The sequence below is a fragment of the Rana temporaria genome, chromosome 2 (assembly GCF_905171775.1).
Source record: "Rana temporaria chromosome 2, aRanTem1.1, whole genome shotgun sequence".
Classification (NCBI taxonomy): Eukaryota; Metazoa; Chordata; class Amphibia; order Anura; family Ranidae; genus Rana; species Rana temporaria.
Window position 1 is genome coordinate 94,066,348 of NC_053490.1, and position 13,595 is coordinate 94,079,942.

The 13,595-nt window shown below is 40.9% G+C and overlaps 1 protein-coding gene across 1 annotated transcript in view; it reads right to left on the reverse strand.

Annotated features, from left to right (window-relative positions):
• Window positions 1-2,739: 2,739 nt before the first annotated feature.
• ZMYM2 (zinc finger MYM-type containing 2) overlaps window positions 2,740-13,595 on the reverse strand; it is a 144,646-nt gene continuing 133,790 nt past the window's right edge. The window contains exons 20-23 of the mRNA XM_040339328.1: window positions 8,957-9,071; window positions 5,912-6,157; window positions 5,706-5,826; window positions 2,740-3,706 (exon numbers count right to left, since the gene is read on the reverse strand). Of these exons, the coding sequence (XP_040195262.1) occupies window positions 3,514-3,706; window positions 5,706-5,826; window positions 5,912-6,157; window positions 8,957-9,071 (675 nt within the window). The 3' untranslated portion in view covers window positions 2,740-3,513. The remainder of the gene's footprint in view (window positions 3,707-5,705; window positions 5,827-5,911; window positions 6,158-8,956; window positions 9,072-13,595) is intronic.

Genomic DNA, 13,595 nt, shown 5'->3' on the forward strand with positions numbered 1-13,595 from the left:
CCACAAGTTGTGGATTGTCCACTTGCCACATGACCTGGCCACGTCACCTGCCACAAGTTGTGGATTGTCCACTTGCCATGTCAGCTGGCCACGTCACCTGCCACAAGTTGTGGATTTTCCACTTGCCATGTCACCTGGCCACCTCACCTGCCACAAGTTGTGGATTGTCCACTGGCCATGTCACCTGCCACAAGTTGTGGATTGTCCACTGGCCATGTCACCTGCCACAAGTTGTGGATTGTCCACTTGCCATGTCACCTGTCACAAGTTGTGGATTGTCCACTTGCCATGTCACCTGCCACAAGTTGTGGATTGTCCACTTGCCATGTCACCTTGCCACAATTCGTGGAATGTCCACTGGCCACATCACCTGTCACTTCAACTGGCCACTTCACCTGCCACAAGTTGTGGATTGTCCACTTGCCACGTCACCTGACCATGTCACCTGCCACAAGTTGTGGATTGTTCACTTGCCACATCACCTGGCCACGTCATCTGTCACAAGTTGTGGATTGTCCACTTGCCATGTCACCTGGCCACATCACCTGCCACAAGTTGTGGATTGTCCACTTGCCATGTCACCTGCCCTAAGTTGTGGATTGTCCACTGGCCACGTCACCTGGACACAAGTTGTGGATTTTCCACTTGCCATGTCACCTGGCCACGTCACCTGCCACAAGTTGTGGATTGTCCACTGGCCACGTCACCTGCCATGTCAACTGACCATGTCACCTGCCACAAGTTGTGGATTGTCCACTTGCCATGTCACCTGCCACATCACCTGGCCACAAGTTGTGGATTGTCCACTGGCCACGTCACCTGCCACAAGTTGTGGATTGTCCACTTGCCATGTCACCTGCCACAAGTTGTGGATTGTCCACTGGCCATGTCACCTGCCACAAGTTGTGGATTGTCTACTTGCCATGTCACCTTGCCACATCACCTGGCCACAAGTTGTGGATTGTCCACTGGCCACGTCACCTGTCACTTCAACTGGCCACTTCACCTGCCACAAGTTGTGGATTGTCCACTGGCCACGTCACCTGCCACAAGTTGTGGATTGTTCACTTGCCACATCACCTGGCCACATTACTTGCCACGTCACCTGCCACAAGTTGTGGATTGTCCACTGGCCACGTTACCTGGCCACATCACCTGCCACAAGTTGTGGATTGTCCACTTGCCACATCACCTGGCCATGTCACCTGCCACAATTTGTGGATTGTCCACTGGCCACGTCACCTGCCACACGTTGTGGATTGTCCACAATGCAATGCAAGCAATTACAGTTGTTTATGTTTTTTTAATGGTTTTTCATCATTTGCCATCATTTTTGAGATTTCTAATGTAAAAAAATAGGTCACCTTTAAAAACGCATATAAACGAAATCGCGGCAAAACGCCGGTACCGCCGTTTAGCATCTGAAACGCGAAAACTTTTGCGTCTGAACCCATTTTTTTTGCTTCTGGAAAAACGAGGGTTAACTCAACTGCCTAAAAACGGCAATAAACGAGATTGTGTGCATGGACACAGGATAACATTGAATGTGTTCAGGGGCAGTTGAAAAAAATGTCCAAATGCCTCTGAACTCGAGTTTACCAGCATCTCGTGTGCATGGGACCCAAAATTACTGTTCCAAATGGATGTGTAGATTCAGCAGTGTAAAAGGAATTAGTAAAGATATTTGAATGCTGCCTCTGCTCCTTACTCTTTCTTCAACATTTGGTGAGCCACTATCCTGGAACAAGTATGTATATGTCATGTACCAAGATACCAAATATGAACATACCTGTTCAGGTCAATGACTCGCAGTAAGTAGCAAAACAAGGTTAAATTAGAACTAAAAGGCAGAACTTCAATTTTATTTTGGATATAATAACTGATGGTTGTAACCCCTTTTTTTCTTTAGACATCTGTACCCCATTAGGGGGATTCTCTTCACTTCCTGTTTCATAGTCAAAACAGAAAGTAAGAGGAAATCCCTTCCAAAAGTGAGGAAATCCTTCATTGTCCCCCTAGAACTGGTATCCCCATTGGAATCTTTCCCCTCTACTCCTGTACTGATGACAACCCAACATTTTAAACGTTATTATACTATGACTCTCAGTGATTAAGATAAAGAGGATAAATGGAAAAGGAGATAGCAACCTGACAGGGGTCCTAATCCATCTCCATTATCAAAAAATAAATAAAATACATTTTTTACCTTTAGTTACACTTTAGGGCCTGTTTTTAAAGGGCTTTGGGCCTTTGTCAAGTTTACTTTTGACATCAGCATGTCAAACCGCTTTTCCATTCACATCGATTTTAATGCAGTGAAGCAGTTCCGACACAAAGAAAAACCCACAGAGGCCCTAAGGATGCCAGAGAGCCTATACATTCAAATACAAGTCATAAATTGCAACTCCCATACTCCTAATTTGCTCTAAGGTGACAGTATAATGACACCTTGACAGATCACGTCTTGACCATCTGCCAAAATATAATTCCCAGCTTTGGGAGCAGTTCTTAAAACAGGTAAAATAAAATATACATAGATGTGCGTATTTTACATAAGATGCTCATATCAACCATGACTGGAAAAAGATTTGCAAAATGACATTTTAATTAATAAAAACATATTTCTTCAACAAAAAACAAAAACAAAAAAAAAAAAAAAACGTTCGAAGAAAATACCAAAATAAACCAATAGCTTATACGTGCTTTCCAGAAAAAGTTGGATTTCTTAAATTTTTAGGCTAAGCAGACAAGTTAAGAAGTTTTATTTGTTGGGTGGAAGCATAAGAATCACAAATAAAGAAAAATACATGGTAATGTTTTAATCAGAATGGAAAGGGTGGGGCTTGAGGGTGAAACAAAAAAAAAAAAAAAGAAGAGGAAGAAAATAAAAATAATCACAATTCATTCACGTTACAGTACACAAATATTGACAGCATTTTTCAAGAGTCTAATTTTTGGTACAGGTGTGGATTTTGTTGTCTACATAATCCAATAGGGGGGGTTTCCACCAAACTAAAAATAAAAACAATTCCCTATTAGTTTACATCAGAATTTAAAAATGAAAACAGTGTTATGGAAAACTCAGTACTGCTACGAATACAGTTATTGAATTGAGGAACCTGGGTAAAACCTTCTTTTATTTTTTACAGAAAGCTTTTGCAATAGCAGAATTGTGCAATATGGAGATGAAGCAAGTATACATGGCACATTCTCATTCAGATCTGGTCATGTAAAAAGGTACAAACATCCCTAAGTTCAAATAAATAATAAAAAAAAAACGAGTTGTGTGTGTTTATTATGTCTCCTAAAACTCACTACAAGGAAAATGCAAATGTCACACAGATATTTACATTATAATACCCAAATTGGGTACACTGCTACAAAACTCATAAAATACATGGGGAGTAAACATGAAATGTTTTTACTCTTAGTTCTCAGTTATTCACTCTAGCAGCTTGGCTATCTAATGCTGTTTATTTCCTTTTTCAGGACTGCTTTAGTGACTTGCAATTTTTAGTCTGTGTCGTCTTCCAGTTCATAACTGCTTTTATCATAAATGTCCTTGACTAGTAAAACCCGTATAAGCATGTTTTCCAAAGTGTTTCGATTCAGGGAAGAGGATGTGAACCACAGAAGGGATTCGGAAGTAGAGGAGCTTTCTGGATGCAAGTAAAATAAATCCATTCTCTGGTCAAGATTTGAGGGGCTACAATAGAAAGACATCAAATGAATTGGTTAGAAAATTTGGCGCTTGCATATATGCACTTCAGAAAATCAAAATGCTGTGTGCCATCAGATGCTTTGATTTGCTTTTTAACTGCTCAATGAGTTGCTTCAAGCTGCTTTTGCATTCACAGGACCTGTATGGTAAAGCAAAGCACCTCAGATGCAAAAGCCTGTATACTGGACACATCGCATGAGAAACTTCAGAAAGAAAATGCAGCTGTTCTTTCACATATAATATTGCTGTGGTTTTCACCCCGTTTTTTCTTAATCACAACTGCTCTTCAAACTGCTTTACAGTAACTCCAATGACGGAGCCGATTACAATTTGCATTGCGATAGCAGTACCCAGAACACACCCACTGCCCAAATAAGTTTAAAGAAAACCTGTAATAGTTGGAGATCAGGTACCACTAAAAGATAGGACCAGCTATCCATTGTATTACCAGAACATAAGCCATAACCCCTGAACCAATGGCAACATAAGCAGAGTCCTAATTTTCCTGGAAAAGCAAAATAGGGCACAACCTCCAATGGACCCCCCCAGCTCCACTTGACAAAATTCTGTATTATTTGAACAGTTTTGGGTGCATATCCCACCCAGCTTAATCCCAAAACTGCCACTAGTGTACATATGGGTGTGTTATTTATTTCAGGTACTTGCATAGCGCTGTCAATTTAAGCAGTGCTTTACATACATATTGAACATTCACATCAGTCCCTGCCCTCAAGAAGCTTACAATCTAAAGGTCCCTAAACTCACATTTGTACATACTAGGGCCAATTTAGACAGGAGCCAATTAACCTACCAGCGTGTCTTTGGAGTGTGGGAGGAAATGCAGGTACAGCGAGAACATGCAAAACTTCAGGCAGGTAGTGACATGGTTAGGATTTGAACAGACAACCCTAGTGCTGCTAAGCGGAAGTACTAACCATTTGACACTGTGCTGCTCCAGACATTAGTATAGATTTCCTAATGGCTTTAGGAACTTTTTGGACCCCAAAATAAACATAAAAAAAAAAACAAAAAAAAAAATGCCAAATGTTGGCATAAGAAACCGATAAATGGCTGCAAATACCTTCTATTATCTTCTAGTGCACCCTTGAGATCATAATCATGATCTACTCTTTATTCATATGCAAATCGGCCAGGCCCACTCTAAGCAATCTACAACACTTTATTGGTTGAAAAAGCCAGTGCATTGCATCATCTTATATGGTAGAGTGGAAACACATCTCAGTTTCTGATAGGAAACTTGATATTTCTGTGCAGGTTGCCCAAGATGTCCATGTTTAACCTCTTACAAGCAACCAAAATTCTTGTCAAATGGAATGCTGTATGGTCAGCACCCTCATCCATTCATCATATTCAGCAGATTTGTAGGTGCTGGACTTGAAGCCTAATGGGTACAAAACCAACTTTTTTTTTCTTTTTCCGTTTCGGAAAGCAATCCGGGTTAAAACTGCTACATCTAATGAACTAGGAAAACCATCACACGTTGGCTAACAGGAGAGAGTCTAGAATTTCCACTATCCTGTCATTCTTTTTTTTTTTTTTTGCCATCTATGCACCATTAAGTAGATTTCCTCTCATGTCCTGTCTCACAGACACAAAAGAAAGAGAAAATACCTCAAAGGTGGGGGAAATCTTCCATCACCAGATCTAATGTCGCCAATAGAAACTTCCCCCTCTGTTCCCATTCTGGTGACAGCTCAAAATTTGGGATGGTCTTTCATTTTGATCCTTAATAGTCATAGTCACCAGGACAAAGAAGGTGAATCTCCCCAACAGCCCAATAGGGAAAGAGATAGCAATAAAAGCCTGACAAGTGTTCTAATCCCTCTCCACCTCTATTAAAAAACAAAGGAAAAAATAAGTTTTGCCCTAAGGGTGAATTTTAAATCAAGATGTGTCTGTCAAATCGACCACTTACCCCTTCCCTACTCTAATGATTTAAAAAAGGTTTACCCCTTTACATTACCTTTTAGAAAGATAGTATTCAAACATTTTCACAGGACAACGAGATGGGTCAGCTGTGTTTTCAATCTGTTCAAATACTGGTTCGTCATCCTCATGTTTCCTTTTTCCAGAGCTAACTTTATCTTTAAAAGAAAAATTGATTTTTAATGCAATGTGTGTAATAAAGTACTGTACTCACATATACAGTCATTTTCAAATGCCACTCACCTTCACTGTCACATAATGAAGACACTTGGTACTGGAGGCAAGCTTTTCTTTCTTGTGTTAAGGGACTTCCTTTCCACTGTTTTAAGATTGTACCAAAAGAAAGTCTTAAGTGCTGATCTATGGTCCTCAGATTAAAATACTTAGTATTGAAGTAGCAAAGGGTGAATAGGAGAGTCACTGCGGAATGGGTTCCAAGCTGGTTTGTTTGCCACAAATAGTCTTCTTCAACTCTGGAGAACATCGAACCTTAAAAAGGCAAAAAAACACACATGAACACTCTACATAAGAGATGGTTTCATCTGACATACAAGCAGTAAGCTTTATAGTATAAAAAGACTTTCTTTAAAATAGTGCAAGTCTCCCAGACCAGGAAGAGACTAGACATGACATATTTTTTATTTTTTTTATAGTAAATGTTATTTACTGCAAGACTACTAATAGCGAGAAACTGACTCCAGACCCCCACACCAACACTTGGGGAATGGATGAGAGCTGTTCATCTTAACCCTACAAAAAGGTCATTTATATGCAAAGAAATTGCCCGGCTAACTACCATAAAATATGGGATCACTGGCTAGACCTGGCATCTACCCATTTGGAAGATGAACCAGTAACTGAATGAGCATCACCAGTCTGCATAAGGTTATCCTCGCCCATGTTTATACATTCTTATGGTATATAGTTTGAAAACATTCTTTTTTATCAAGCTTGAGGTCCATATAGTGAACTTGGTGTTGAGTTATTCACTTTACAGTCAACACTGAGGACAAGGGGGCACTCTTTACATCTAGAGGAAAAGAGATTTCACCTCCAAATACGGAAAGGTTTCTTCACAGTAAGAGCTGTGAAAATGTGGAACAGACTCTGGTTCTGGCCAGCTCAGTAAAGTGCTTTAAATAAGACCGGGATACTTTCCTAAATGTACATAACATAACTGAGTACTAATATTTGTAGGTAAAGTTGATCCAGGGAAAATCCGATTGCCTCTTGGGGTATCAGGAAGGAATTTTTTTCCCCTGCTGTAGCAAATTGGATCATGCTCTGCTGGGGTTTTTTGACTTCCTCTGGATCAACTGTGGATATGGAGTTGGATGTATGAGATTGTACTATGTTTTTTATTTTGTTTGTTTATTTTTATTGTGGTTGAACTGGATGGACTTGTGTCTTTTTTCAACCTGACTAACTATGACAGGGATGTATGGCTATGCATTACCATGTCGTTATGTTTCTGGTAGAGACTAAAATGTTTGCTTTCGGAACAAATCTGTTATCCCTGGTCACAAATTTGTGACAGGCATCAAAGGGAGTATGGTAAATGTAACCCTGTTGACTAAAGTGCCTGCTTCTAAGGCCTTTAGAAAACATTTTTTACAGTACAGCTTTATGGCCTTACGGATTAAGCTTTGAAAAACAATGTAGTAAAGTGTGGTTCAATTACAGCAAACATACTGGAAAAACAATGTAGTAAAGTGTGGTTCAATTACAGCAAACATACTGCAATTATTGATTAAATGAACAGAACAAATTTATGAATTTAGTTTAAAAAGTGTCTAACCCAAAGAATACAAAAGTAATATATTGCACCTTACCACTCTCTTTGAAGTGATGGCTGCATTGGTTTTTTTTCAGGCTATTTTGATCCTACCGGTAAAACACTTCCTAGTCTGGGCGACCATACTCCCATACTGTCTCGTATCTACAGATAGGCGGTCACTCCAGGACAGAAAATATGTTGGAATTAGAGAACAACTCCCAATTTTCATAAAGTATGGAGGTGCCTTCTAGTTAATCGCTGTGACCTGGGCAGGGCTCCTGCAAGTGCAGTAAGAGGCATTATGTTGTCCGCTCACTACATGAAGTTATGAACTCACGTGATTTCTGGCGAGATCCACAGGTTCCTTTTTTTATTAAAATATGGAACGTATATAAAACACTTTCCATTAAATATTTTAACTGCTTAAATGGAGTAGAATTGTTAGTACTTTATAAATCTCTGGTTAATCTGGCACTAAAGTCAGTGCTTTTATGGGTCACAATATCTAAAACGCCAGCAGGATGATCTGTGGGGAAAACAAATGAGTGACCACTCTCAATCTGCAAAAATGGAATAGTCAACTGATCCTAGTGGAAGATTTACCGTATTTATCGGCGTATAACACGCACCCTGACTTTAAGAGGGAAGTCTCAGGAAAAAAACTTTCCACAGCCCCCTGCGTATAACACGCAGGTACAGTTTACCCTCTATTTTCAGGGTAAAAAAAGTGAGTGTTATACGCCAATAAATACAGTATATTTCCAGCTCTCACCTTCTTTTCAAAGGCTCATCACAACTGTTCCCCTTGGATAAGGCTGGCTCAGTGCATAAAAATGCACACTAGGCCCATACAAGCATGCATGTATAGTGCCTTGAAAAAGTATTCATAACACTTGACATTTTCCACATTTTGTCATGCAACAACCAAAAAACGTAAATGTATTTTATTGGGATTTTATGTGATAGACCAACACAAAGTGGTGATGCTCAAAGCTTGAGATATTTTTTTTATAACCTAACCCTGATTTAAACTTCTCCACAATTTTATCCGTGACCTGTCTGGTGTATTCCTTGGTCTTTATGATGCTGTTTGTTCACTAACAAACCTCTGAGGGCTTCACAGAACAGCTGTATTTATACTGAGATTAAATTACACACAGATGGACTCCATTTACCAATTAGGTGAGTAAAGGGGGCTGAATACAAATGCCCGCCACACTTTTCAGATATTAATTTGTAAAAAAAAAAATTGAAACCTATTTATCATTTTCCTTCCACTTCACAATTATGTGCCACTTTGTGTTGGTCTATTACATGAAATCCCAATAAAATAGAATTACATTTTTGGTTGTAACATGACAAAAAGTTGAATATCAAGGGGTATGAACACTTTGTCAAGGCACTGTATGTGTAATTATTATAAAGAATGATGATATGGCTGTAACAAAAAAAACAAATAAAAAATAAATAATAAAAGCATGACAGCACTGTTACATGCCAAAATCACATACCATCAGGAAGAATACTAGGCTGCCAGCTCCTAAGGATAATATTAAATTCTTCTTCAAACTCCCGATACTCTTGATCAATAAATATATTATCTGTTCTTCTGCTCCTAGACATGAACTATAAAAAATGAAAAATAATTAAGCATTCAATAAAACCACAAAACATTTTAAAGCAAAATCAGGTGCTGTGATTGTGACGACTCAGAAAATCTGTATTGAGAGAATATTCTAGCCACAACGGACCTCATTCTGGAAATCATAGTTACTTGACTATCTTTGGGTAGTTTGAGTCATTACCCCAGAACAATCATGCAGCAGATAAAATCACCTCCGATTGCATACTTGTTGGCTAGTCACTTAGAAAGTAGCATAACTTGTGCAGAAGAGAACATCTCTGCCTTCCACCTAATCCCAGCACACAAGGTTTAACCACTTAAGCCCCGGACCAATATGCTGTCTAAAGACCCAAGGTGTTTTTACAGTTTGGGACTGCGTCGCTTTAACAGACAATTGCGCGGTCGTGCGACGTGGCTCCCAATCAAAATTGGCGTCCTTTTTTCCCCCCACAAATAGAGCTTTCTTTTGGTGGTATTTGATCACCTCGGCGGTTTTTATTTTTTTGCGCTATAAACAAAAATAGAGCGACAATTTTGAAAAAAATGCAATATTTTTTACTTTTTGCAATAATAAATATCCCCCAAAAACATATATAACATTTTTTTTTCCCTCAGTTTAGGCCGATACGTATTCTTCTACCTATTTTTGGTTAAAAAAGAACGCAATAAGCGTTTATCGATTGGTTTGCGCAAAATTTATAGCGTTTACAAAATAGGGGATAGTTTTATTGCATTTTTATTAATTATTTTTTTTTACTACCAATGGCGGCGATCAGCGATTTTTTTCGTGACTGCGACATTATGGCGGACACTTCGGACAATTTTGACACATTTTTGGGACCATTGTCATTGTCACAGCAAAAAATGCATTTAAATTGCATTCTTTACTGTGAAAATGACAGTTGCAGTTTGGGAGTTAACCACAGGTGGCGCTGTAGGATTTAGTGTACACTTAGTGTGTGTTTACAACTGTAGGGGGGTGTGGCTGTAGGAATGACGTCATCGATCGAGTCTCCCCTATAAAGGGGATCACTTGATCGATGCAGCGCCATAGTGAAGCACGGGAAAGCCTTGTTTACATACGGCTCTCCCCGTTCTTCAGCTCCGGGGAGCGATCGCGACGAAGCGGCTATAAACAAATAGCCGCGCCGTCGTCCCGGATCGCTCCCTGAGGGAACCCGACCGCCGCCTGTAGGGGGGGGGGGGGGGGTCCCCGATCGGACCCCCGACTAGGCAGGGACGTACAGGTACGCCAATGTGCCTGTACGTGCATGTACATGCGGCGGTCGGGAAGTGGTTAAGGCTGGTACAGAATAGAAAATTGTACAAAGTGATATGCACTAATCAGCAGTAACAGTTTATACTCTGCATGTCTAAACACTGCTTACAGCTTTGCCACAATGTTCTTTTCTCTGGACCTGGCTAGAAAGATTTTAAAATGTAATCCACAATTGCTAAAATGCTAATTTTAGTAAAAAGATATGGCTCTGGCATTTCATAGTTAAAGAGGGGAGAGGGAATGTTTAAATCACAGCTTGGTAAAAGTAAAGGCCCTATTTGCACTGGAACACCACAGAAAGAAAAGGTCCAATCAGAAGCCAAATGCACATACAATCACCCTCATGGCAAAGCTATGCTATATCACAGGGGAAGGCAAACTTTTGAGCATAGTGTGCTGAAAAATGTTTTCAATTCAATGGAGAGTGACGGTTATATAAAAAAAAATGTCAACTTCAGAGCCGGTTCACACAGGGGCAACACGACTCTGGGCACGACTTTGCGAGGCGACTTCCAGGACAGGTGACTTTGCCAGTGGCCAATCAAACAGTAATCAGCTCTGTGGGAGGGAGGGGTTTGCCTGAGAAAACTAGTTTCTCTTCCTGTAAAGTTTCTTCATATAAAACAGGGGATCCGACTTCCATTGAAATCAATGGGTAAAAGTCGCTTGAAGTAGTACAAGAACCTTTTCTGAAGTCGGAGCGACTTCAGTAGCGTGCATTGAAGCGGATGTGCCACGAAAAAAAAAATATTAAAAGCCAGCAGCTACAAATACTGCAGCTGCTGACTTTTAATATTAGGACACTTACCTGTCCTGGAGTCCAGCACCGTCCGCAGCAGAGGACGAGCGGTCGCTCGTCACTCTGCTGCTCCCCCTGCCATCCTCAGTGAGGGAACCAGGAAGTGAAGCGCTCCTGCTTCACTACCCGGTTCCCTACGTCGCATGCCGCCGATTGGCTCCCGCTGTGCTCTGGGAGCCGAGTGTTCCCAGAGCACAACGGGGGAGGACAAGGGGTGACGTTCTAACCGCAGTTTACCCGAAACTGGGTGCAAATACCTGTCTTCAGACAGGTATCTGCACCCCCCTCCCCCTGAAAGGTGTCAAATGTGACACCGGAGGGGGAGAGGGTTCCGATCAGCGTGAGTTCCACTTTAGGGTGGAGCTCCGATTTAAGACGGCTCTCATCCACTTCAATGCAATTTGTCATGTTGGGCGACACAAGTCGCCCCCCAGGTCATGGTAGTGTGAACCGGCTCTTACACTCTCAATCATGAAAGGAATTGTTACAAAGTAAATGATGTAAACTACTTAAATAGTAATAAGAAATTAATATTTAGCTCAATGATAAATGGTAAAGGAAATGGTAATCAGAGTGCAATATTGGTTCAATATTCCTCTCATATGTGAGACTATTTGCTCACACATACAAGTAGATCCAAATGCATACAACACTGCCAAAGCTGCCTTCACCATTTTGTTTCACCTTCACACCTTGGATCAGCCCAAATTCTGCACCTTCATTCAGATCTAATGTGCGCCACAGTTTTCTGCACCTTCACATCCCAAATTAGCCTCAATCCCTTTACCTTCACATCTCAGATCAGGCCAAGTGTCTGCATCTTCAGATATCAAATGAGCCCCAATGTATGTACATTCACACCCCAGCTCACGCCCATTTCCTGCACCTTCAGATCTCATTTGAGCCCCAATGCATGTTCCTTCACACCTCCGATAAGGCCCAATTTCTGCACCTTTAGATCTCAAATCAGATCAGACCCAATTTCTATACATTTAGATCTCAAATGAGCCCCTATGAACACACCTTCACACCAAAGACAAGGTCTAATTTCTGCACCTTCAGATTTCATATGAGCCCCAATTTCTGTACCTGCACTCCACAGATCAGGCTCAATTTCTACACCTTCAGATCTTAAATGGGCTTCACATCTTAAAGTGATTAGAAAGCTTCAATTTTTTTTCTTTAACATGTAAAACTTACCTCCATCGTGCAGTTAATTTTTCACGAGTGGCCCCAAACACAGTCTTCTGGGGTCCCTCAGCGGCTCCTCCCCGCATTGTATAACCCCCTAGGAGAAGACACCGAATGTAGGACTCGACCCCGACATTGGATTTGATTGACGGCAGCGGGAGCCAATGGCTGCCATCAATCTATCCAATCAAGAGACGAGAATCCTGGGCAGAGGAACAGCGTGGGGGGTGGTCACTGCCATGTGTTTTTTCACCTTAATGCATAGGATGCATTAAGGTGAAAAAAACATGAGGGTTTACAACCCCTTTAAGATCATTTCCAATATCTGTATGTTCAGATCTCATATGAGCCCTAAATTCTGCACCTTCAGATCTCATGATCTCAGATCAGGTACAATTTCTGCACTTTCACATCAGTCCAAATTTTTGCACCTTCAACACTGCTATGAGCCCTAGTTTATGCACCGTCACACTTCAGATCAGGCCCAGATCCTTCATCTTCACACCTCAGATAAGCCCACATGATGCACCTTGAGATCTTTTGCAAGTCCCAATTCCTGCACCTCCACACTTCAGGTCAGCCCCAATTAGTTCACCTCCACACCTCAGATCTGGACAAGTTTCCACACCCTCAGATCTCAAATGTGAGCCCCAATGAAGGCACATTCACATCTCAGATCACACCAAATTTCTGAACATTCAGATTTCCTTTGAGCCCCAGTGCATGCTCCTTCACACCTCAGATAAGGCCAAATTTCTGCACCTTCGCCAGCCCAGATTAGACACAATTTCTGCACATTCAGATGTAAAATTAGCCCAAGTGCATGCATCCTCATACCTCAGATCAGGCCCAATTTCTGCACCTCCATACTTTAAATTCGGCCCAATTTCTGCACAATCAGAATTCAAATAAGCCCCAATGAATACACCTTTGCACCTAAGATCAGGTCCAATTTCTGCACCTTCACCCCTCAGATCAGATCCAAATTCTGCACCACATATGAGCCCCAATTTCTGCAAAAATATAACAATATTTCATAAAAAAAAAAAAAAAAAGGAAGGAAGCCAAAGCCATAATGTTCTTACTGGAAATGTAATCAGTAGTTTCCTGTGAAAATGTGTTATGCACAAGTACAACTTAGCCCTATAAGTACAAGAGGTGTGTATGGCTGCTGCTTAATGCAAAATTCATACCCAACTAAAAGCTGGCTACTACAAAGAGGGCTGCATTTTCAGGTGCTGTGGGATAAATGCAGCA